This window comes from Ovis canadensis, chromosome 3 (genome assembly GCF_042477335.2).
Source record: "Ovis canadensis isolate MfBH-ARS-UI-01 breed Bighorn chromosome 3, ARS-UI_OviCan_v2, whole genome shotgun sequence".
Classification (NCBI taxonomy): domain Eukaryota; kingdom Metazoa; phylum Chordata; class Mammalia; order Artiodactyla; family Bovidae; genus Ovis; species Ovis canadensis.
In genome coordinates this window covers 203022216-203048860 of record NC_091247.1, presented here as the reverse complement: position 1 = coordinate 203048860, position 26645 = coordinate 203022216, and the positions used below count along the sequence as shown (strand labels likewise).

Here is a 26645-nt window from a genome sequence, read left to right as displayed (position 1 = left end):
TTACATGAGGTTATTCATCTAACTTCTGAAACAGCATAGTTGAATATTAAAAATAATTGCAAGTCATGAGCATCTTATGATTTTCGATGCATTGACTACTGCATACAAGATGTCAGCAGTGGGTGTTATTCACCTACCCTGTTAAGGGTCTGACTGCGAATCCTACGCGAAGATGACATTCATCATCCTCAGGTTTCTCCATCCTAATGGCACCAGATTCGTATCAAAGGCCAACAGTTCTGCCCAGTCCATTTCATCAGCCTCTTCTGCTTCTCCCCTTCAGGTTGTAATTTGTCCAACAGAGAGTTTAACAAGAGGGAGAAAACCAGTCTCAGAAAAATTTACCTTAAATTTAATGATCAGGGAGCGCTTTTCATGTGCTCTAAACTAAATTGGCATGGCATCTTGCAGACATCCCAAAACTATTGAAACCTGTAGTTAGTCATTTTTATTCATTTTTTTCTTAATTTTTTCTTCCTTCATGACAAGTCACTTTTTTGATAATCAATAGACTCCCCATAAATAACTAATGGTAAAACTCGAATAAGGCTTTGATTTTGAAGAAATATAGTAAATGTCATAAATCTTTTATTCTAAACTTACCTCGGATCCCAGCCATGTACTAGCACTCTTTTTGTGGCAGCATAATGTGTATGATTAGTGTTCAGTTAATGGCAAACATAGCATAATCAAACTTATTATACTTAATTCCTTAGATGGAGTTTGTTTGAAGTAGGTATAAACCACACAGAAAACATGTCCCTGTCTGCACATTAATTCTAAACAATAATAATCCAGACCAAAAATTTTGTGAATTATAGTTGATCAGAATGCCAAATTGATAACCCAGAATTATGATTTGTGATTAAAGGCTGCACTTCCCAAATTTATGCAATTGAAGAAATGAAAGCTGATTAATTACACTATAGCAGCTACCCCAGGCTGCATACAGAGGCACAGATGGCTAATTGGCTTCAGTCGGTAGAGGGTCATTTTAATTCAGTTTTCTTTAAATTTTGTTATAAAAATTTTCAAAGCTGTAAAGAATGGTTTGTGATAAATATGACCCTTCACAAATGACCTGGTTTCTATCCCTCTCCCCGCCTTCCCCCCCCAGGTTTGATAGAGAAAGTGACAACTGAACTATCCACATCCATCTGTCAGCTAATTGATATCCATTGCAGCAGCTTCTGTGCAGATTTCCAGCCTCTACATGCACCTCTGTATAGTGTCTCCTGTGTAAATCTTGGGCTCCATTCCCACCTTAGCTTCACAGTGTATGCAGCTCACAATATTCCAGAAACCTGGGTGCACAGGTGAGTAGTGATGCCTTCTCCACAAAAGGGTTAATTAGTTTTGTGTCGCTTCTAATTGCGTATAATTTGCCTTGTTCTTATTTGCAGAAGCAAGTATTTCATCTTGAAATTTAATCAGCATGGATGTATCCAAGTTTTTTAAATCATTTACACTTTTATTTCCAGTCCAATGCACATTCCTTTCCCCTCAAGTCTTCTCCCATTCCCCTATAAAAATAACTGCATGTTATCAATCTATCATAACAGAAACAGAAAGTGCCCATCTTCACATAGCGATTGCCCTAAATTTTTCATTTTTTATGTTTGAGTTTAAATGACTGATGCCAATTAACACAGGGTGAGAATGCATACACACATACAAGGAGATGGAGAGTATTTAAGAATAGAAAGAAATCACTTTGATCCCTAACAAGTTGTGAATGGTAAATATTTTGTGAGATTAGTACCTTGATAAAGTGAAAATTAGCCAAGAGTTACTTGAGTTACAATAGAAATTAACCACAATTATGCATGGAACATTGCCAGGTTTGAGGTTAATTCTGCTATGTACTATTTTCTTGAATAACATAATTAGAGTAATATTATAATAATTATTTTAAATTCCTTATGGATTAAATCTGTAAGAGAATACTGATTAAATCAAATTAAAGATGATAAGAGAATAGTAATTTTCTAATGGATTTATTGTACCCATTGCACTTAGCATCTCAAAGAAAGGCTAAAAGAAACAGTTTTAGTAAAAAGAGAAATACTTTTATCTTGGTCTGTATTTTTACAAATGGAAACTGTGCCAAATTTATGAGTCAATTATAATGAAAATTTTACCTTTGTATGTAAAAAAGAAAAATGACCATCTATGTATCTCACATAAACGTTCTTTAAAATCCATGGGAGGATTCTTTTACACTTTTTCTCTTTCTTAATTTTATGAAGTGTTTTAGGAGGAGGATGTATAATGTTATAAACAGCTACTCAAATGTTTTCATAATTTTTAAACCTTTAGTATACCCTTATTGATTCTAATTCACCTGGAAAAACTATGCAGCCAGATAAATACTGAGAAAGCTATATACACAGGGCTTCTGTTTATGTATGTGGGAAATTTAGTCTTGTTTATTTTTCTATTGTTTCTCTATTTTGTTTTACTTATTTTGCTCCTGATCTTTATTATTTTCTTTCTTCTTTTAATTTTTATCTTAATTTGTTTTCTGTTTTCTGGTTCCTTGAGTATAAATTCAGATTGTTTATTTGTGAACTTCTTTCATTTTTAATTTTTTAAATCTGTTTTTAAAATTTTTATTGCAGCATAGTTGATTTACAATGTTTTGTTAGTTTCTGCTGTAAAATGAATCAGTTATACATATACATGTATCCACTCTTACAGATTCGTTTCCCATGTAGGTCATTACAGAGTATTGAAAAGACTTCCCTGTGCTATACAGTAGGTCCTTATCAGTTATCTACTTTATAAATATATAGTAGTGTCTATATATCAATCCCAATCTCCCAATTTATACCTCCCCTCCCCCACTTTCCTGGCTGGTAACCATAAGTTTGTTTTCTGCATCTGTGACTCTATTTCTATTTTGTAAATAAGGTCATGTGTGTGTGTTAAGTCGCTTCAGTTGTGTCTAACTCTTTGCAACCCTTTGGGCTGTAGCCTACCAGGCTTCTCTGTCCATGGGATTTTCCAAGCAAGAATACTGGAGTGGGTTGCCTTGCCCTTCTCCAGGGGATCTTCCCAATCCAGGGATGGAACCCATATCTCTTAACGTCTCCTGAATAGGCAGGTGAGTTCTTTACCACTAGTGCCACTTGGAAAGCCCAAATAAGATCATTTATACTTTTTTTTTTTAGATTCCACTTATAAGTGGTATCACACAATTTTTGTCTTTCTCTGTCTAACTTTACTCAGTATGAAAATTTCTAAGTTCATTCATGTTGCTGCAAATGGCATTATTTTATTCTTTTTATGACTGAGTATTATTCCATTGTATATGTGTATCCCGTCTTTATCCATTCCTCCACTGATGGACATTTAGGTTGCTTCCATGTCTTGGCTACTGTAAATAGTGTTGCAGTGAACATTGGGGTACATGGTTTTCTCCAGATATATGGCCAGGAATGGGATTGCTGGATCATATGGTAGCTCTATATTTAGCTTCTTAGGGAATCTACATACTGTTCTCCATAGTGGCAATACCAGTTTATGTTCTCACCAACAGTGTAGGAGAGTTCCCTTTCCTCTACACCTTCTTCAGCACTTAAAGTTTGTAGACTGTCTGATAATGGCCATTCTGACCAATGTGAGGTGGTACCTTATTGTAGTTTTTATTTGATCTTTCTTCTTTTAATGTAAGCATTTATTGCTTTAAACTTCTTTTTTAGAACTGATTTTGCTATATCTCATAAGTTTTGTTATGGTGTGTGTTTTCACATTTCATGATATTTTCTAATTTCCCTTTTGATTTCTGTTTGACACATTGGTTGTTCAAAAGTACTCATTTCTACTGCATGATCTCACTTATGTAGAATCTGAAAAACAAACAAAATGAAAACAGACTCTCAGAGAACAACAAGTGGTTGCCAGAAGGAAAGGGGTGGGTTAGGGGTGAAATAGGTGAGGAGGATTAAGTGGCATAAATCTCCAGTTATATAACTGATAAGTCACATGGATGTATTAATAATATACAGCATAAGAAACATGGATCAATGATATTGTAATACCTTTGTATGAGGACAGATGGTTACTTAACTTACCATTGTCATCGATGTATGCAAACATCAGATCATTATGTAGTACACCTGGAACTAATGTAATATTGTGTGTTAGTCGTTCAGTCATGCCCGACTCTTTGTGACCCCATGGACTGCAATCCACCAGGTTCCTCTGTCCATGAGATTTTCCAGGCAAGGATAAGGATACTGGAGTGTGTTGCCATTTCCTTCTCCAGGGGATCTTCCCAACCTAGGGATTGAACTCTGGTCTCTTGCACTGCAGGCAAGTTCTTTACCGACGGAACTACTAGGGAAGCCCAATGTAATATTGCACAATAACTATATTTCAGTAGAATAAAAAAAAAAGAAACAGAAACTAAGAATTGTTAATTAACTTTAATTTGAGAATTTTTCCAGGGTTTGTTTTTTTTTTTTTTTTTTCTGCCACTGATTTCTACTTGTATTCCATTGTGGTCAAAAAATATACTTGGTATGATTTTAATTTTCTTTTAATTTGTTAAGACTTGTTTCATGACCAATTTTGTGATCTGTGCTAGAGAAAGATCCAAGCTTGAGAAGAATGCATATTGCCCTGAGGTTAGGTGGAATGTTCTATAAATGTCTATTAGGTTCATTTGGACTGTAGGGTTATTAAAACCCTCTGTTTCCTTATTGAGCTTCTGTCTGATTGTTCTATTAACTGTAACCAGTATTGAGATCTTCTGTTATTATTGTGTTATTTTCTAGTTTTCCTTTTCATCCCTTCAATGTTTACTTAAGATATTTGCTTCAATTTGGGGTGCATGTACATTTACAGCTATTGTATCCTCTTAGTAAATTGACCTCTTTAACATTATATAATGTTTTTGTCTGTTGTGACAGCTTTAACTTAAAGTCTATTTTGTCTTGCATAAGTATGGCCACTCCTGCTCTTTTGATTATCATATATGGAATATCTTTTTCTGTCGTTTCACTTTCAGGTGTGTCCTTAAATCTAGACAGCATATGGTTGGATCTTTTTTTACTAATCCATTCAATTATGCTGTTTCTTCTCATTATAGAATTTAATTTATATCTAACATAATTAATGATAGAGAAGGACTTCCTTTTGCCATTTTTTTGCATCATTATCTGTCTTGTAGCATTTTTGTCCCTCTTTTCCTGTCTTGCCACTTTCCTTAGTGTCCTGATGAGTTTTTATAATGATACGCTTCAATTCCTTTCTTAATTTCTTTTGTGTATCATCTATAATATGGTTGCTTTCTTTGTGGTGACAATGGGCCTTATGTAATACATATTATATTTAAAACATTGTTTTATGCTGATAATAACTTCACTTTTTTAAATTTTGTTACAACTTCACTTTCAGTTTAGTTCAGTTGCTCAGTCATGTCTGACTGTTTGCGACCCCATGAATCACAGCACGCCAGGCCTCCCTGTCCATCACCAGCTCCCAGAGTTCACTCAAACTCATGTCCGTCAAGTCGGTGATGCCATCCAGCCATCTTATCCTCTGTTGTCCCCTTCTCCTCCTGCCCTCAATCTTTCCCAGCATCTGGGTCTTTTCAAATGAGTCAGTTCTTTACATAAGGTGGCCAGAGTATTGGAGTTACAGTCTAACATCAGTCCTTCCAATGAACATGCAGGACTGATCTCCTTTAGGATGGACTGGTTGCATCTCCTTGCAGTCCAAGGGACTCTCAAGAGTTTTCTCCAACACCACAGTTTAAAAGCATCAATTCTTCGGCACTCAGCTTTCTTCACAGTCAAACTCTCACATCCATACATGACGACTAGAAAAACCATAGCCTCGACTAGACAGACCTTTGTTGGCAAAGTAATGTCTCTGCTTTTGCATACTTCACTTTCAATTCAGTTCAGTTGCTCAATTGTGTCAGACTCTCTGTGACCCCATGAATCTCAGCACGCCAGGCCTCCCTGTCCATCACCAACTCCCAGAGTTCACTCATACTTGCATCCATCTAGTCCGTGATGCCATCCAGCCATCTCATCCTCTGTTGTCCCCATTCTCCTCCTGCCCCCAAACCCTCCCAGCATCAGAATCTTTTCCAAAGAGTCAACTTTTCGCATGAGGTGGCCAAAGTACTGGAGTTTCAGCTTTAGCATCATTCCTTCCAAAGAAATCCCAGGGCTGATCTCCTACAGAATGCATTGGTTGGATCTCTTTGCAGTCCAAGGGACTCTCAAGAGTCTTCTCCAGCAACCACAGTTCAAAAGCATCAATTCTTTGGCACTCAGCCTTCTTAACAGTCCAACTCTCACATCTATACATGACCACAGGAAAAACCACAGCCTTGACTAGACGGACCTTAGTTGGCAAAGTAATGTCTCTGCTTTTGAATATGCTATCTAGGTTGGTCATAACTTTAATTCCAAGGAGTAAGTGTATTTTCATTTCATGGCTGCAATCACCATCTGCAGTGATTTTGGAGCTCAAATAAATAAATAAAGTCTGACACTGTTTCCAATGTTTCCCCATCTATTTGCCATGAAGTGATGGGACCAGATGCCATGATCTTCGTTTTCTGAATGTTGAGCTTTAAGCCAGCCTTTTCACTCTCCTCTTTCACTTTCATCAAGAGGCTTTTTAGTTCCTCTTTTCTTTCTGCCATAAGGGTGATGTCATTTGCATATCTGAGGTTATTGATTTTTCTCCTAGCAATCTTGATTCCAGCTTGTGCTTCATCCAGCCCAGCATTTCTCATGATGTACTCTAAATATAAGTTAAATAAGCAGGGTGACAATATACAGCCTTGACGTACTCCTTTTCCTATTTGGAACCAGTCTGTTGTTCCATGTCCAGTTTTAACTGTTGCTTTCTGACCTGCATACAGATTTCTCAAGAGGCAGGTCAGGTGGTCTGGTATTCCCATCTCTTGAAGAATTTCCCACAGTTCATTGTGATCCACACAGTCAAAGGCTTTGGCATAGTCAATAAAGCAGAAGTAGATGTTTTTCTGGAACTCTCTTGCTTTTTCCATGATCCAGCGGATGTTGGCAATTTGATCTCTGGTTCCTCTGCCTTTTCTAAAACCAGCTTGAACATCAGGAAGTTCACAGTTCACATATTGCTGAAGCCTGGCTTGGAGAATTTTGAGCATTACTTTACTAGCGTGTGAGATGAGTGCAATTGTGCAGTAGCCTGAGCATTCTTTAGTCATATACAAATTCTCTGCTCTTCTTCCCTCATCATACTTTGTGTTACTAAGACCACAAATTGCATCTTCTTTAATTTTATATATTGTTATCATTAAAGTTTTCTATACTTTGTCCTTTTAAATGCTATAGCAGTTAAAAGTTATTCATGTATCACCATTACAGTCTTACAGTATTCTGTTTTTGTCTATATGTTTTCCTTTACCAGCAAGCTTTCATACTTTTATGCTCTGCTATTGCTATCTAGCATCCTTTCATTTCCACTTGAAGGATTCCCTTTAGCATTTCATGTTGAGTGAGGTCTAGTGCTGACGAACTCCCTCAGCTTTTTACCTGAGGAAGTATTTATTTCGCCTTCATTTTTGAAGGACAGCTTTGCCAGATACAATTTTTTTTTTTCTTTCAGAACTTTGAATATATCATCTCACTCCCTCTGGCCTTCAAGGTTTCTGCTGAGAAATCTGCTGAAAAACTGATGAGATCCCTTTTATGTGGCAGATCGCTTTTCTCTTGCTGCTTTCAAAGTTCTCTCTTTGTGTTTGACTTCCAATAGTCTAATTTTAATGTGTTTTAGTATGGTCTTCCTTTGGCTCATCCTAGTTTAGACCATTAGGCTTCTTGAAATTGGATGTCCATTTCCTTTCCCACAGTTAATAAGTTTTCAGCCATTATTTCTTCAGATCAGCTTTCTGCCTTTTTCTCTCAGTCATCTTCTGGGACTCAAATAATGTGTTTGTTTGTCCTATTGATTGTGTCCCGTAAGTCCCTTAGACTTTCTCCACTCTTCATTTTTCTTGTTTCTCGGAATAATTTCAAATACCTACGTTTGAGCTTACTAATTTTTTCTTCTGCCTGATCCAGTATGTTCTTGAATCCACCTATTGATTTTTTTCAACTCGGTTGTTGTATTCTTCAGCTCCAAAATTTCTTCTTAATATTTTTCTTTTTTTTAATATTCTTATTTTGTTTATGCATTATTTTTCTGAGCTTATTGAGCATGTGTGTGTATATATATGTATATATTTTATTCTTTGTTGGGTGGTTCATATGCTTCCATTTCTTTAAGATTGTTTTCTGGAGATTTTTCTTTTAGCATAAACCAACTCTCCACAATTTTGATGTATTCATCACATTTCATGAAGTTGGTCAATATGGTGATGTAAGAACTTACCCTTTTCTGAAGGAAATAAAAGAGTGTTAGTTCTGTGTCTGCACTTGTTGCTTTAATTCATCGGTTATAAAGGTCTTTGCTTTCTAGCCCTGGTACCATTTTATGTTGATATCCTTAAATAAACTTGGCTTTCCAGTGAACAACACTTGAGCGTTGTTTGCACTTTCTCTTTGATTTCTAATTTTGTTCTTTCACTGAGAGACCTGGTAGAGAAACGACTGGAGGATCTTTGTAATGTCAGTTAGATTCATACAAAATTATTGACTTTGCAGATAGTAAGTTTATCTAGCCTAACCTCATTTTTCATCTTTTCATTCTCAGAAATGATTTAGAAATGCATTTTGACTCTCAGGGCTTCCCTTGTGGCTCAGCTGGTAAAGAATCTACCTGCAATGCAGGAAACCTGGATTCAATCCCTGGGTTGGGAAGATCCCCTGGAGAAGGGAAAGACTACCCACTCCAGTATTTTGGCCTGGAAAATCCCATGGACTATACATGGACAATAAAGTCCATGGGGTCACAAAGAGTTGGACACGACTGAGCAACTTTCAGTTCACTTCTGGAGATTTATCTTGTTCCTTTGATTGGGCCCATGTTTTCCTCTTTCATTGTATACCTTGTTTTACTTTGTATTGAGATCTGAGCATTAAAAACAAACAAACAGCTACCTCTCCCAGTCCTTATGGACTGGTTTCATACAAGGAAAGAATTGTTGCTTTTAAAATAGATGCATAACGTGAGAGTTGTGAGTTCAAGTTTTATTTGGCGCAATATGAGGACTCTAGTTTGCAAGAGAGCACCTCAGATAGCGCTGAAAAACAGCTCCAAAGAGGCAGGGGGAACGGACAGCATATATGTGACTTTGGTGAAGGGGGAATACATGCAATCAAGCACATATTTTTTGTAGAAAGCTTCTGTTGGTTTCATGAAGCTTCTGCTAGTCATGATAAATGATCATTTTAGTGCTTTTCAAGATATGAAGGATTTTGGTGCTTTTCGAGATATGAGGAAAATCAAGCATGAGGCTCATAAACTCAGTTTCTGAAAATATCTTACTATCAATAATACCTGTCCTTGCCAGTTTCCAGAAACACAGAGTGCCTCATTTCTGCTGTCTACCCTGAACTCCTTCAGGGGGTGTTGGAGGTCAGCAACTGCAGTAGCATGTGATTTAATCCTTGCAGAGGTAGATGGCAAGCATCCATGGCAAATGCCAATTTGTGGTTGACCAAATGTTACCAATCAGCTAGAGATTTGGTGATTTTCAAACCTTTCTTGTAGGTGCATCCTCCCTGGATTTGTGTGTGTCAATTCACACTTAGAGAGGTTTTACTTCTTTTGTCAAGAACTTGAATTTCTTGTTTCATCCAGTGTCAGCCTGTGGTCCTTCCTGCTGGTTCTCCTTAAGCTGCCCAGCTCTTTTTGTTCTCAGTTGGGCGCCAGCATTCAGAGTATGCCTGGTCCCATAGATGCTCTGGTGATGAGACATAAACCAGACCCTCATACAGCTTCCAAAGATAGCCAAACTGTTGGATGCACACTGCACTCTCCCTGCTCCCCCTCTCTTCCTGCCAATTCAGAGATCATCAGATTGCATCAGCCTCTGCCTACAGTCCCACAAATCCTCTGGAGCAGCAGCAAGCCTCCCAGCTCCTTTTTGTTCTCCTAAATCCCATGGCCCCTGGAATATCATATCCTATTGGAATCACAATCCAGATCTTTCCCAAGGGAGAAGCTGGGAGTTGGGGGGTTTCTCCTATTCATTTTGCACTGAGCTCGGGGAAGTGGTGAGTTAGTTTGTGCTAGCTTAGACCACTAGCTGCCTTTGTTTTCTGTTCAGCACTCAGATTCAGGCAAGAGAGAAACCAGTCCCTTGGATAAACCCCTAAAAACTCTGAATGTCAGACATATGTTCCAGTCTTCTATTTCTCACCCTAGGGAGAAGATGGGAGTTAGGAATTCTCTCCTGGTCACATGACACTCTGCTGGGAGAAAGGGCTCTGCAAAATGAGTGCCATGAATTTTCCTACTGATTTCATTGTGACTGGTTTTGTGCTTGGGTGCAAGAGCCTTTTAACTGGTTTCTGGATTTCTTACAAAGGAAACTGATCCATGTATTGTTGAATTGGTGTCTCCAGCAGGGGAAAGAGGGTCTAGGACTTCCCATTATTCTGCAATTTTGCTGAAGCCACCAAACATAAATTCTTAGTAATTTTTAAAGTACACTCTGTACAAACAAACATCACTTTATCATTTGACTTTTAACTATAAAATAACTGACCCACATAGAATACTGCTTCCTTCACAGTGTTCAACTTATTGAATCAATGTTGTTTCTTTTTAGCTACAAAGCATTTTCTTTCTCCTGTTGGCTTACATATGCTGGAAAGAAGCTGTGCCAAGTGAGAAACTGCAGAAATATTCCTGTCAAAAAGTTGTTCTTTTCCTTGGTCAACTGGAATGAAACGTAAGTTTAATCTTTATTCTGAAAGAATTGTTTGTCTAATAAAGACCAGGGTTCCTTCCACTTCCCCTCTCCCCTGCTGCTTCTAAGTGAAAGATATAATTTTTTTTTTTTAATGTAGCTGGTTGATTTGATTCAGACATGTGGTAAATATGCTAAGCATACTAGGTCACTGACTTCAATTCAACAGATTAAAGGTGCCTTTAAAAATCTAGATAAATATCCAATCTATATTGTTGAGCTGCTCAAAGAGGGAAACTGGGAAAAAGAGAATTATTAATCATTTGTAGACTGTGGATAAAAGAAATACCCTCTATTGGTATTGGAGGGAGATAGATTTCAGTTATAACAAAGAAGAAAGATGTCACCTAATGGTATATGTAATCTCCATTTTCTCCCAAAAGCCAATTGCAAATTTATTTAAGCAATCAAGTTTTTGTACAGTAACTATCTATGCATTGTGTAAAATGTCATCTCATTTGGGATAATCAACTCCTACCAAGATCTTTATCTATCTATTTATTTATTTAATTTTCATATTTTGTCCCTAACAGCTAAAGCAGCACCAGACACAGTAAAAGTCCAGTAAATGTGGCTTGGCAAGTGAATGAATTTTATGTAATAAGTGACTCCCCAAAAATATATTAACCAGCTCAGTTACTAGAATTAGGATACCCTGGTTCGGTTCCTGGGTCAGAAAGATCCCATGCAGAAGGAAACAGCTACCCACTCCAGTTTTCTGGCATGGAGAAGTCCATGGGGTCACAAAGTGTTGGACACGACTGAGCGACTTTCACTTGACTTTTCACTTTTCTTCTGACTTAATTAAAGCTTATCCATGGTTGTTTTCAACTGACATATATGTGCCATCTTCTAAACAATTCAAGAGAAAAATTTCCTAATTCTAAAATCACATGAAGAAGAGAGACTCAATGGAAAAAAGAACATCCCAGATTATATGAGAAATAAAGTGAAATTATAGCTTCCATCCTGACACAAAATTATGAAAACTAAATAGAAAGTCAATTACAGGTAAAAGAGAATATTCAAGAAAGTACTGTGCATTTCACAAAATCATCAACATTTTTATGTTGAGTTTCAGAGCTTCTTTTTAAGCTGAGAAATAGTCCATATTACATTGAATGAATATTATAACTGTGAAAAACTATGAATGATAAGAACAACTTTTAGATAACTAAACGTGTGATAATTTAATTTTCAATAGTCTAAATTTTGCTAATATTAAAAAATAAATTTTCTTTAGCCTTTCCTTTGTTTTCTGTCCTTCCTTTTTTAAAAAATTTGTTCATTTGAGGATAATTGCTTTACAATATTTTGTTGGTTTCTGCCATATATTAACTTGGCCCAGGTCCCACAACCAGCGAATGACAGAACCAGTGCTCAGATGCACTCTGACTCCAAAACTGAGGTTTTTACTGTGATTTTCATACTTTCTTACAACATATAAAACCTTAGGCTGAATATTTATATTGTGCAAATAGTTCTTAATCTTAAATTTAAAAAAAATAAAAAACCTCTGCTTTATTGTTTCAACAGCAGCTATGCCATTTTTCTCTCTAGTTTGCGGCAAACCCTTCCAAAGAGTTGTCTGTATTCACTTTCTTCAGCTTTTTCCCCTGCTTTAAAACATACTCCAGTCAGGCTTTCATCATCTCTTTTCCACTGAAATTGATCGTTAGAGTCACCGGTGACCTGCAGAGCTGAATCTGATGTTTGTTTCTCTGTCTTCATTTTACATAATCTATTAAGAGCTGTTTCCCACATTCTTTTAGCTTTCTGCCTCCCTCACTGGACATTCCTTCTCAGTATCCTTTTCTTCTCCCAGACTGCTCATAGTCCTAGCCCTTAAGCTTCCTCTGTTCTATCTATATTTATAGGCTTAGTTTTCTCTTATAGTCATACAGCATTAAATGCCATCTGTATGCCAGCAACTCCAAATTTATATCACCAACCCAGGCATCGGTCACAAACTTCGTACTTATTCACTCAACATGTCTAAAACTAAACTCTTGATCTTACACTCCAAATTTGTCCTACCCACGGATGGCCACCCTGGATGATCATTTCCAGTTTTGGTTGTTTAGATCAGATCCTTAGCCTGAATTTCCTTCTCTCAGACCCATGTCTCGAATGTCCTACTGGCTCTCGTCTCAGATATCCTGCTGGCTCTCTCCTCAGAATATTTCCAGAGTGTTACTTCTTGTCACTTTCCTTTGTCTAGGCCACCATCATATCTCCCCTGTATTCCTACAACTGCCTTGTAATAGTCACCCTACTTCTCTTGCACCTTTATAATGCTTCCCATACAACAGCTCAAGTAGCATCTTTTAAAATGTAAGTCAGGCTACCTCACTCTACTGTTTTATAATCCTGAAATGGCTCCCCCTTTCATTCAGACAAAAGTCAAAGTCCTTACAATGGTCCATATTTTATATCAGTATTAATAGGGGAATTCTATACAGTGTGACTTTTTAAATCTCCCAATTTCTCTATCAAAAAGTTATTCTGAATTTAGAAAAACTGTCTTATATGGAAGCAAAGAATGTTTAAGAAAAAAATTAGTTTTTACTCATTTTTAAATAGTAGAGTAAGGCAAGCATATGGTTAAAATTTGAAGTTTGTAGATATAGAGAAGAAATCTTACTTCACTTATTGAATTATCTCAAAGTATTTTTCTTCCTTTTTTGTGTAAAGTTCATTCCTTTGATTTTTCAATAACCATGTAGAAGTTAATAAAAAGGATTTCTCAGTGACTGTGAGATTATTCTGGCTTAAAAATCCATATGTATTCAAGAAAATGAATAAATAACTATAAAGTATGTATTCTTACTCTGGAAGAATTTATTTTTGTTAATAAAAATGACAAAATGGAGATTGGCAGTAACTATCCACTGTAACTTATCGAATGTTTTGTCATTCTTGATTTGAAAAGCTCACTAATAAGTGAAGTTACACATGAAGAAGAGAGACTCAATGGGAAAAAGAACATTCCAGATTATATGAGGAATAAAGTGAAATTATAGCTTCCATCCTGACACAAAATTATGAAAACTAAATAGAAAGTCAATTACAGGTAAAAGAGAATATTCAAGAAAGTACTGTGCATTTCACAAAATCATCAACATTTTATGTTGAGTTTCAGAGCTTCTTTTTAAGCTGAGTAATAGTCCACATTACATTGAATGAATATTATAACTGTGAAAAAATATAAATGATAAGAACAACTTTTGGATAACTAAATGTGTGATAATTTAATTTTCAATAGTCTAAATTTTGCTTATATTGAAAAATAATTTTACTTTAGCATTTCCTTTGTTTTCTGTCCTTCCTTTTTTAAAAAATTTGTTCATTGGAGGATAATTGCTTTACAATGTTTTGTTGGTTTCTGCCATATTATCAACATGAGTCAGCCATAGGTATATGTATGTCCCTTCCCTTACTTTTAACTATAATTATATTTCATCTGTCTTACAATGGCTAATATAAGTTATTTATTACATTGTTGATGGGATAATGAATATACTGCTGATATACAATCTACCATGTATCACATATTGTGTTATGTAATATTTTTTTCCTTTTTATAGGTAGACAAGGCTTAAAAAGTTTAAATTAATCAGTCAGAGAACATCTGTTTAGTCACAGGGCCAACATTTGAATCAAATCCTTTGACTCATCTCCACACCTAGTTTACATATTGACATCTCTGAGTTATTATTAACTCAGTGACAGTACGCCATAAGCCACATGTAAGTCACCTACCCCAAATTCCTTATCTGTGTTTTCTATCAGTTAAAAGGATCCACTAACATAATCTAGGAGCCTGAAATTCATCTTCAATTTGTCATTGTCCTATTCTACTAATATGCTGTCTGTCAATTATTAGTTATCCATTTTACCTCTAAAATAGCTCTTCTGTCTTTTCCTTTTGTTAGATGTCTTTTTACACCTGTACCTAGATCGCTCCATCTCAGAAAATAGCATGTTGAGGGGAAAGATGTGTATTTCCTCACAATCAGTTATGGTCACTGGTGTGAATTACCTGTTCCTTATTCCTGAGGCTGAATGCTGCCTGTTGTCATTGTTGTGTAGTCACTAAGTTGTGTCCACCTCTTTGCAACCCCATGGACTGCAATATACCAAGCTTCTCTGTCCTCTACTATCTCCTGGTGGTGATTTAATCACTAAGTTGTGTCTGACTCTTGCAACCCCATGGACTGTAGCCTATCAGGATCCTCTGTCCATGGGATTTCCCAGGCTCCCAGAGCTTGCTCAAATTCATGTCCATTGAGTCAGTGATGCTATCTAACCCCCTCATCATCAGCCACCTTCTTCCCCTTTTGCCTTCAGTCTTTCCCAGCATCAGGGTCTTTTCCAGTGAGTCAGCTCTTCACATCAGGTGGCCAAAGTTTTGGGGCCTCAGCTTCAACAACAGTCCTTCCAGTGAATAGTCAGGCTTGATTTCCTTTAGGATTGACTGGTTTGATTTCCTTGCTGTCCAAGAGACTCTCAAGAGTCTTCTCCAGCATCATGATTTGAAAGCATCCATTTTTCAGCATTCAGCCTTTTTCATAGTCTAACTCTCACATGCTTCCTGAGTGAGTGAGTGGAAGTCGTTCAGTCGTGTCCAACTCTTTGCGACCCAATGGACTGTAGCCTGCCAGTTTCCTCTGTCCATGAGATTCTCCAGGCAAGAATACTGGAGTGGGTAGCTGTTTCCTTCTCCACACATGCTTCCTAGCCACCCATAAATCTATCTCTCCTAAACATTGTATTTCTCTTGAGACTGTTGTATCATTTCTATGTAGCCAAGATGACTCCTGAAAGGAAAGAAAGGTATCCTTCTTCCTGTCCACCATTAGGAACCTCAGATCTCTCAGCTTCCTGTCAAAACCCCTTTCTTCTTAGATTCTTCAACCACTCAAGTGTATTCCTCCCAGTCTTACAGTATCTTTATACCTTGTAGGCAATCTTATATAGATTAATGGATTTGATGCCCAAATTCAAATTTTTTCCACCTTTAACAACCTTGTGCTTATCCTTAGCCACTTTTTTTTTACCCATATCTACAGGGTCTGAGTTTGATGTTCTTCACCTTGACATATCCAGGAATTGTACTGTCTATTACATCTCAGCAATCAGCCCCGAATTTCCTGGAATCTCATCATCACCCAGAATAGTTCACATTTAAAATTATAAACAACTCTCTATGCTTTTAGCTCTCTCATTTAAACGTTTCCTTTTGCCATTAGGAAAAACATCGCAAATTCCTTTGCCTGGCATACAGAGTTCTTAAATATTCTGGCAACCACCTATCTTTCTAATTGCATCCTTCATAACTTTCAGGTTAAGACCAACTTGACTACGTTTCTTGTTCTAGCTACAATGCACCACTCACCATTCCTCAGCTCCATGCTAATATGTCCTTGTCAGTGCACTTTTTTCTTTTTTGGAATATTCTTTTCCAACTATTTACCTTGTTGTAGCCAACTACTGCTTAAGACCCATTATGAGTTATTTCCTGTCCCCCCCCCCCATTCCCTAAGACAATGTTAATCATTCTTTCTTGATGCTCAAGTTTTTGTAATTTTCAAAAAATAAGCTTATGTATCAAAATCAAAACAATCACCATAGAGTAATCAATCTCATTACTCTAGTACTTCTGCTATATTTCTGCACTTACAAGATAAAACATTATAACTTGAGAGAATGCCTCAATTCAAATAGTTATAATACTTGTGTCACACAGCACTGTATTAGAAGGAAATGTTTATGTAAACATCATAGTAATTGGGTCCTAGTGTCCTAGAGTTGCTGGGACTATTAATGAGATCAAGGGTTAACGGTGCTTGACACACAATAAAGTGAAGGTGTTAGTTGCCTAGTGGTATCTGACTCTTTGAGACCCCATGGTCTGTTCATGGAGTTCTCTGGACAGGAATACTGGGTGGATTGCCATTCCCTTCTCCAGAGAATATTCTCGACCCAGGAATCAAACCAGGGTCTCCTGCATTACAGACAATTTTTTTTAACCATCTGAGCTACCAGGGAAGCCCAACCTAATTTTTTCTTTTATTTTAAGGATCAATTTTCCTCTTGAAATAAAATCACTTCCAAGAGAATCCATGCTCACTATAAAATTGTTTGGGATTACCTATGCAACCAATGCAGATTTATTGGCCTGGACTTGTTTTCCACTGTTTCCAAAACAGTAAGTATATCTTTTGTGATTAATAAAACTTCCATCCCAATAAAACCTCCTTGGAACTAGATAATGTTCAGTATATGGCATAATGAGAAAATCAAGAAGATGTTTCATTCTAAAACTGAGCTACCTCAATATTAATCACGACAATTGAAAGCAGGACTGAAAAGCAAAATGTAGAAATGGCTTTAGAAACAAGCTTCATGCTCAGCTTGTCAACTGGATCATTTACCATGAAAAGGTATTGCCATGACCAGTCTCAATTTCTTTTCCTTCTCTGACCAGCCAGTTTCTCTGGAATTACTAATGCAAAATGATTTAGATCAGTACTGTCATTTAGCAACAATGTAAGTCTTGAAATTCTGGCTGAAGTAAAATTATTCAGTGTAATTGGCTTACTGACCTTTTATTGCCAAGAAAAAAAAAAATATGTCAACTTTAAGACAATATTTTTCAGAAAAGTAAGCCAAATAGGAGTTCTGTCAGGACTGGTTGCCACTGAAAAAGTAGCTGTAAATTTAACCATAAGGATTTGGAATTATTAATACTTAGAATATTTGAGAAAGTCAGTAATGTGATTCTCTGTGTTATTAAAGAAAAATATTTTAAAACATCTTAGTTATTTTCCTTTGACAAAACTTGCTTTAGAATCAAACTGTTAAAAAAAAAGGACTTTTGAAGAATTAGAACTTGTGTTGTTATTTTAATATTATAGTGTTTCTGCCTCCGCTGTTTTAGAAAGACTTGGCAATATAAAAATGTTAACAAAATTCCTCATCAGGTTTTAGTTCCCACTTTTGTCAGTATAAATAAAATATCATCAAAGTAACTGTGATACATATTTTGGTTTTGTTTGCTTGTTTGTTTTGCTTTTAGCCATACCTTATAGCATGTGGGATCTTAGTTCCCCAGCTAGGGATCGAACTCATGCCCCTTGCAGTAGAAGCACAAGTCTTAACCACTAGGTTACAGGAAAGCCCTCTGGAATACATTTTATAAATCATTTCTATTGGATTAATAATGACATGGTGTGCATGTTTGTATGTGTATATGTGTTGCTCTTTTATTTGTTTTCATGTTACAGCTAGTTTCCACATGTGTGAGCAGAGGGAATGTATTTTCTTGGTAATTTCTGTCATCTAACATGGTACCTCTTGTAAATAGGCAATCAGTACAGGTTTATTAAACTGAATTAGAAGAAAATCAATCTCTATAGGAAATTTAGAATGAAATAAGATCTCAAAAGTCTGTAAGAAACAGTTCAACCCTAACGGGAATACCAACTGCTGTTAGCAGATATTTCAAAAATCTGATTTGTGGGCTAAGAACTTTCATTACTTTCTCACTGGGAGCAGCTGCACAGGTGCCTTTCTTTCTCCTGAGTGAGTTTCTTTAAAGTTTCATCTGCAGTAAGATCTAAAATGTTGTAGAATACATTTGTAGCTATTCACTGAAAAAAAAATCCATTTTATTACCTCTAACACTATTTTGTACATAACAGGTAATCAGAAACTTGTTAAATATATTAAAGGTCTGGAATATTTTTTGACTTTCAAACTAATCTTCAAGGCTTTTTTCTACATGGTTATTGTGATAGCAAAATACTGCCTCCATGTTGTTTTGTCATCTGTCACTTAACCTTTGGTAGACATTTAAGATGCAAGTGATTAGAGACAATGGGTATCTTGAAGGAATGCCATCTGGGACTGATACTAAGTGCTTTTCCTAAGGGTAAATGGCAAAATTGTGGATGCTGAGACATCACAGAAACACAACTTACTTCACAGAGGATTTCAATAAGCATTTGTGAAAGTGTTTCCAAAAGATCATTTCTTATGAAAATCAGAAAATCTGCTCTCTCCTGGGCTAAACAATGTAAAGAAATTTAGATCTTTTTAAGACATCAGAAATCCATCACGTGGCCAGTTGGGGAGATGTAATAACTCCCACTGTGTTCATTGCTTTGAGTTACAGAGATTCTAACCCAATTTATGTAATGCAGGTATCTCAAGATCACATTAAATAAGTCACTTAATTTCATTTCCTTTATGGGCATGACCCATGCCCATAAACATTTGGTATCAGTTTTGCCATTTATTTCAGTTCAAATTGCTCATACCTAGTCATATGGAGCTGTAATGAGCATTTCTGTCTTTATTTTTCCAAGATACACACGACCTGAAAATATGCAGACTTAAAGTCTTTCTATCTCTTTGTGGGTTTCAGAGGTGGGTTTCAGAAGAACCAGCCGAGTTTAAACTCATATGTATTGGTTATGGCTGTATCAACAGTGTGTACAAATAAAAATAAAGTTCAACATTTTCAAGCACACAAACTCACTTTCAATCCTATTAAAAGGATATGTTTCAAGAACAAAGGTAAAATGTTGCCCACAGAAGTTTTATAATCCTCTCCTTTGCAGACAGGGCTCTACCACATCTGTATTCACAATGCCTCCACTGCAGTAAGACAGGGTTATTCTCACCTCAGTCATTTCTTTCTTTCTTTTTTTTTTTCACCTCAGTCATTTCTATGAGCTACCTTCCCTACTTAAATTCAAAACAAATAGTGTGGTCCTTACTTAGCATTTCTAAATTGCAGTAAACTCCTTCAATGCAGAGATGCTCAACCCTGATTGAACAATAGAATCTCCTGGGGAGATTTAAAACTAAACCCAAAACCCAAGTGCTCCCAAAGATTCTAATTTAATTGGTCTGTGGAGAAGCCCAGGCATCAGTATTTCCAGAGTTCCTGAGATGAGTTAAAATCCAGGAAAATGAGAATCTCTTTTGTAGAATTTAAAAAGAATCCTAAGTAAATCATAATACAATTTTATTCCTGAGACTGTTGTCTGAGTAGCCAACCCTGACCCCACTATGTATTGTCATTTCAGATATACCCTTAAAATCAAATAATAAAAACAAGTTGTAGATAAAAATGCCTTATCATTCTTCCATCCTGTAGGAGAAAGACTCTCAGAGCTCAATTCAAATATCTTATTTATATATGAAGATCTTTATGATGAAGGAAGGTTAAGGGACTGGCTAGAGGTCACTGGGCTACCTGGGAATAGAACAAGAACCAGAATGGAGAATTGGCTTCTCTGCACACATCTTCTTACTTCAAGTCGCCTCCCTTCCTGCCCTTAGATGTTACGTCCTGCTTCTGAGCTGTGGAAACCTCACCAGCACAGGAGGGGATCTTGTCTCTCTTCCTGGCCATGAAACCTATTAGATCTATGAGAGTCAGAGTCTCAAAGAGTTTTATAAGATCAAATCTTCTGAAAGTACTGGTTCCAGAATGCCAAACCATGGATGCGTAGAATCCTATACCTAAAAATGGGAGTAATTAATTTATTCTAACCATTTTTAAAAAATTCTCTGAGGAAACAGGGGGCCAAAGAGGGTCAACTAGCCTATCTGTTCTCCTGGTGCTAGAGATTTTCATTTGGTTTTTCCAAGCATAGGAATTTGTATAATATTGAAATTTAAAGCACACTTAAGGATAGAAACAGTATGAACCTAACAGGAAAAGGAGCAAAAATGGTATGGACCTAACAGAAACAGAAGATACTGAAAAGAGGTGGCAACAATAACAGAAGAACTGTATAAAACAGATCTTCATGACCCAGATAACCACAATGGTGTGATCACTCACCTAGAGCCAGACATCCTGGAATGCCAATGAAGTGGGCCTTAGGAAGCATCAGTACAAGCAAAGCAGGTGGAGGTGATAGAATTCCAGTTGAGCTATGTCAAATCCTAAAAGATGATGCTGTGAAAGTGCTGCACTCAATATGCAGGCTAATTTGGAAAACTCAGCAGTGGTCACAGGACTAGAAAAGGCAGTTTTCATTCTAATACCAAAGAAAGGCAATGCCAAAGAATGCTCAATTGCACAATTGCACTCATCTCACACACTAGCAAAGTGATGCTTAAAATTCTCCAAGCCAGGCTTCAACAGTATGTGAACCGAGAACTTCCAGATGTTCAAGCTGGATTTAGAAAAGGCCGAGGAACCAGAGATCAAATTGCCAACATCCGTTGGATCATGGAAAAAGCAAGAGAGTTCCAGAAAACATTTACATCTGCTTTATTGACTATGCCAAAGCCTTTGACTGTGTAGATCACAAAAAACTGTGGAAAATTCAAGAGATGGGAATACCAGACCATCTTACCTGCCTCCTGAGAAATCTTTATGCAGGTCAATAAGCAACAGTTAGAACTGGACATGGAACAAAGACTGGATCCAAATAGGGAAAGGAGTACATCAAGGGTGTATATTGTCACCCTGCTTATTGAACATATATTCAGAGTACATCATGAGAAAAGCTGAGTTGGATGAAGCCCAAGCTGAAATCAAGATTTCCAGGAGAAATATCTATACTCTCAGATATGCAGATGACACCACCCTTATGGCAAGAGCCATAATGGCAAAGAGCCTCTTGATGAAGGTAAAAGAGGAGAGTGAAAAACTGACTTAAAACTCAACATTCAGAAAGCTAAGATCATGGCATCTAGTCCCATCACTTCATGGCAAATAGATGGGGAAACAATGGAAATAGTGAGACTTTAATTATTGGGGCTCCAAAATCACTGCAGATGGTGACTGCAGCCATGAAATTAAAAGATGCTTGCTCCTTGGAATGAAAGATATGACAAACCTAGGCAGCATATTAAAAAGCAGAGATATTACTTTGCCAACAAAGGTCTGTCTAGTCAAAGCTATGGTTTTTCCAGTAGTCATGTATCGATGTGAGATTTGGACTATAAAGAAAGCTGAGCACCGAAGAATAGATGCTTTTGAAATGTGATATTGGAGAAGACTCTTGAGAATCCCTTGGACTGCAAGAAGATCCAACCAGTCCATCCTAAAGGAATTCAGTTCTGAATATTCATTGTAAGGACTGATGCTGAAGCTGAAATGCTAATACTTTGGCCACCTGATGCGAAGAACTAGCTAATTAGAAAAGACCCTGATGCCGGGAATGATTTAAGGCAGGAGGAGAAGGGGACAACAGAGGACAAGATGGTTGGATGGCAGCACCGACTCTATGGACATGAGTTTTAGTAAGCTCCAGGAGTTGGTGATAGATATGGAAGCTTGGCATGCTTCAGTGCATGGGGTCACAGAGTCAGAAACAGCTGAGTGACTGAACTGAACTGAACTAAGGATAGAAATGTTATTTATCAGCATAGTCCTTTGCTAATGACATCTTATTCAAAATGTCCACATATAAGATCAATGAACAGTGCATATACATGTTGGTGAGGTATGCAGGGTAGCATTTGAAATTCTAGATTCCTATCTATTTGCCAGGGCTTCCCTGGTGGCTCAGTGGTAAAGAATCCACCTGCCGATGCAGGACACATGGATTTGATCCCTGGTTCAGGAAGATCTTCTGGAGGAGGAAATGGCAACCCACTTTAGTACTCTTGCCTGGGAAAGCCTATGGATAGAGGAACCTGGCAGGCTACATACAGTGCATAGGGTAACAAAGAGCCGGACATGACTTAACAACTAAACAACAATTTGCCATCTCCTCAGCACCTTTCTGCTTCCCTGGTGGCTCAGAATCCCCCTGCAATGCAGGAGACCTGAGTTCAATCCCTGGGTTGGGAAGATCCCCTAGAGGAGGGCATGGCAACTCACTCCAGTATTCTTGTTTGGAGAATCCCCATGGACAGAGGAGCCTGGTAGGCTACAGTCCATGGGGTAGTAGAGTCACTCAGACAGGACTGAGTGGCTAAGAACAGCACAGCACATCACCTTTCTAAAGTCTACTCCCCTAAACACAAGGCCACGTGAAGACAAATATAAAACTACTGATTCTGTGTCAGAAGCTCAAAGAAATCAAGCAAATTAAGGCTTGCTAATGAAGACAGGATACAGATGTCCTGGTATAAATCTGGTGCTCGTTCCACAATTATGAAACTGTTTCTGGTATGCTTTGCTTTCATCATGTTTTTGTTTTGTTTGCTTAATTTTAACTGACTTCATAAACATTTGCATGGCATTGTAATGTAAAACCTACTGGTGAATCCCACCAACTTGGAAGTTAAAAATTTCCATTTTCATCCTTTTTTCTGAGACTACCAACACTAAGATGCATTCTTTAAACCCCTTGATTCCACTGATCATCTTCCTCATCCTCATATTTTCTATTCACAGACATCTATGGAAATGTAGTCCTTCAGTCATGCTTACAATATTGAAAAAGGCCCCTTGTCAGAATATAAATTAGGTAATTTTCTGCACACAGAGAACCAAAAGAATGGTGTGAAACATCCTCTCCCCCAGAATTGTCTTAAAGTATGTATTATATTAACCTTAACTGGACAACTAGAAGTTCATTCTCTCTATGCCCTATCCCTTGATACATCCTTTCATACGTATACTTGAATCCAGAGTTCCAACTTCACTGTGCCCCATACAACTCAGGGTTAAGGCCAGGGTGACTGTTGATCCAGACTCCATCTGAGGAGACAAATGACAGATAACTCACAGTTATTCTTGAGTCTCTTTATTATTTGTAGGAATCAGCTTAGATCACTCAGATTTTCAGAGTGAAATATGGCCAAGATGTATAAATATAGTAGGGCCATAAATATAGCTCACTACACAACTTAGATGTGAAGAAAAAGTACAATTAATATATCACACTTTTCCTCATGAGCTCCCACCCTGTAACTAAGGAAGAGAACAAGTTTTCCATTACTAAAAAATTAGCCAATTTGATCATCTAAATAGGTCCTTTTAGAATTATGCAGCCTCCTTTGATAAAATGCTCAATCACTCAGCTTCCTGACACCCTAAGTCTTTAAGAGGACCGTTGTTGTTTAGTCGCTGAGTTCTGCCTAACTCTTTTGCTATCCCAAGGACTATAGTCTGCCAGGCTCCTCTGTCTGTGGGATTCTCCAGGCAAGAATACTGAAGTGGATTGCCATTTCTTTCTCCAGGGGATCTTCCTGACCCAGGGATAGAACCCTCATCTCATGCATTGACAGGTGGATTTTTTACCACTGTGTCATTTGGGAAATCTGGATACAAAGGATCAGAAAAGAAACAGATTATTTGGCCTAGTGACATACAATATCCAAATCAAAGGCATTTTTAAGCTGGTGGTTGTTCATTCCATCTATTGTAGCCTGTGATTGGTACTCTCCCAAATTGGCTAGGGCTAACTGACATTGCCAGGGTGTCCTGGGGTCTTGCAGGCACTACAGACCCACACAGGACTCCAAGCTGACCTCAGCTCAGATGGTCTAACCAAATGCCCTTATTGTAGAAGCCCTTTGTCCCCACCACCTGACTCCCTTTATGGAAACATTCTCACACAGACATCTTCAGCTCTGTCTAGATTCTGGCTCTTCTGTAAAGAAACCAAAAACCCAATAAGGTGAACATGAGTTCCTTTGGTCTGTATATCATGTGGCCCCATGTTAAAGGTCACTCTTCAAGTCTGTACAGGATCAGCTCAAGAAATGATTTTCTTCTCAGATCTGAAGCACAGAGCATGAAATAGAGCCCCCTCTGCCTTCAGCATTAGGCCGTGCTCACTTACTTAACACTCCTCCCCATCTGCCTTCCTATGGGCAGAAGAGGGGAACTTGGGATACCATGATCGCACTGTCCCCTCTTTCTCTGTCTTTTGCTTCCCACCAACTCAAATTGCCAGGAAGTGGTAGCTATTTCTTTTGCCACATTCTCCTTCCAGTATGCCACACCCACCTTCCTACGCTCCTGTTTACTCTACCATGGATAGGTGTATTTTCTGTAAACACTGTAGAGGACATTAACATCTGAGCCCTGCATGCTCAGTTATAGGACTCTTCTTTTGCGTTCTGGCTGAAACTAATCCAAAACTTTTCCCAAGAAGATGGATGCTTCAGACCATTTGGGGCAAGATTATATACTCTGAAAGGTAAAAGAGAAAATCACAGTGATAATTTTCTAATCTTTATCTCTACTGAATTAACTTTTAGCTTGCTAATATACTGTGGGCTTCCCTGGTCACTCAGACAGTAAAGAATCTGCCTGCAGTTCTGGAGACCCAGGTTCCATCTTTGGGTCAGGAAGCTCCCCTGGAGAAACGAATGGCTATCCATGCCTGCAGAATTCCATGGACAGAGGAGCCTGGCGGGCTACAATCCATGGGGTCACATAGAGTCAGATGCGACTGAGCAGCTAACACTTTGACACTAGTTTTGCTAATGCTGGTATTGGCTAATACTGGTCCCTGGTATTGTTATACCAAAATACAAACAAACAAAAAACAAAACTCAAGTTTCTCCAGATGAGGTGAGGATAGAAGAAAGGGATAAAAATGACTCAAAATTCATCCTGCTAAAACAATATTCTTGGGTTTTATAAAAATATCTGCACAATAATGCTTAAAATTATACTTCCTTGTATAGTTTCTAATAGTATCTTTCAATATGAAAGCTAAAGAAGCCAAGCCTCAAGAAGCTAAGGGTTTAGAAAACTTTATTTGGATTTTTTTCCTCTTACTTTGCATATTTGTCCATTAAATGGCAAGGCAGAATTCTATGTTATTTTCCAAAGACTTGCTTAATGAATTAAAATTCTATATAAACTTTAATCTTGTTGACTTTAAGTTCTACAGTTTTAATTTGGTATGTTAATCAAAGACTGTTCTCAGATCAGTAGAACATTTTAACCAATAATCTTATTCATATATACAAGCCAGGTATAGCTTGTTTTTTAATTTCTATAAGCCTCTGTGAATTTGGATGTCATTGAAGCTGTTAAAACTATCCATGAATTCTTCCTGTCTAAAGTCTTTTCTGTATTCACTCTCATTTACTATGGTAATTTACAACATAGGTTTAAATATTCAGAATATGAATCATCTTTCTATTTATGCATAAAGAACCACTTCCTCCGTGAAGTCCCACAACTACTTTGATCTGCAAATCATATGCTAATTTAAATCTTTTCTTTTTGTAAATTTACAGTTCATATCTTTAAAGATGCCCAGGGAATTTAGTCACCCTATGAAGCAAAAAAAAAAAAATTCTTAAGAGTTATTACCATCTTTATTAATTTAAGGCAGTCATAACTCCAAGCATATAAACTTGAGATTCTTAGTCCCATCTTGTAATCAGCGTTGTTGGAAATTAAGAGTAAGTGCTACCTGTTAGAAACCATCGTGGAAACAGTTTTCTCTCGTGGAAAATAAATGTAGGGATCTACAGACATCACCATGCATATGGTATTATTAGAAACGAACCATTCATCAGTATCTAGACTTGTGGAATATCTTATTTCTCTTTTAACTACTGAGTGAAGCTACTTAAATAGCTAACGGTGCTTATTTTTTTTTAAATTTATAAACAGTAGTACCTTCCCTCTTGAAATGACTTTTGTGTGTCCATATGTGTTGTCTTTTGCAGCAGATCCATTCTCGGATCTGTGCTATTCAGCATGACACTACAAAGTGAGCCTCCCATGGAAATGATCACTCCAGGAGTGTGGGATGTAAGTCAGCCATCCCCAGTGACCCTGCAGGTAAGGCCAGGCTATGAGATTAAAGTACACACAGCACGCATT

The 26645-nt window shown here is 37.3% G+C and overlaps 1 protein-coding gene across 3 annotated transcripts in view; it reads left to right on the top strand.

Moving 5' to 3' along the window:
* PIK3C2G (phosphatidylinositol-4-phosphate 3-kinase catalytic subunit type 2 gamma) overlaps positions 1–26645 on the top strand; it is a 651998-nt gene that overhangs the window by 285876 nt on the left and 339477 nt on the right. For all 3 annotated transcript variants that reach the window (XM_069585610.1, XM_069585608.1, XM_069585609.1), the window contains exons 11-14: positions 1118–1316; positions 10727–10849; positions 16950–17078; positions 26489–26603. In XM_069585610.1, the coding sequence (XP_069441711.1) occupies positions 1118–1316; positions 10727–10849; positions 16950–17078; positions 26489–26603 (566 nt within the window). The remainder of the gene's footprint in view (positions 1–1117; positions 1317–10726; positions 10850–16949; positions 17079–26488; positions 26604–26645) is intronic.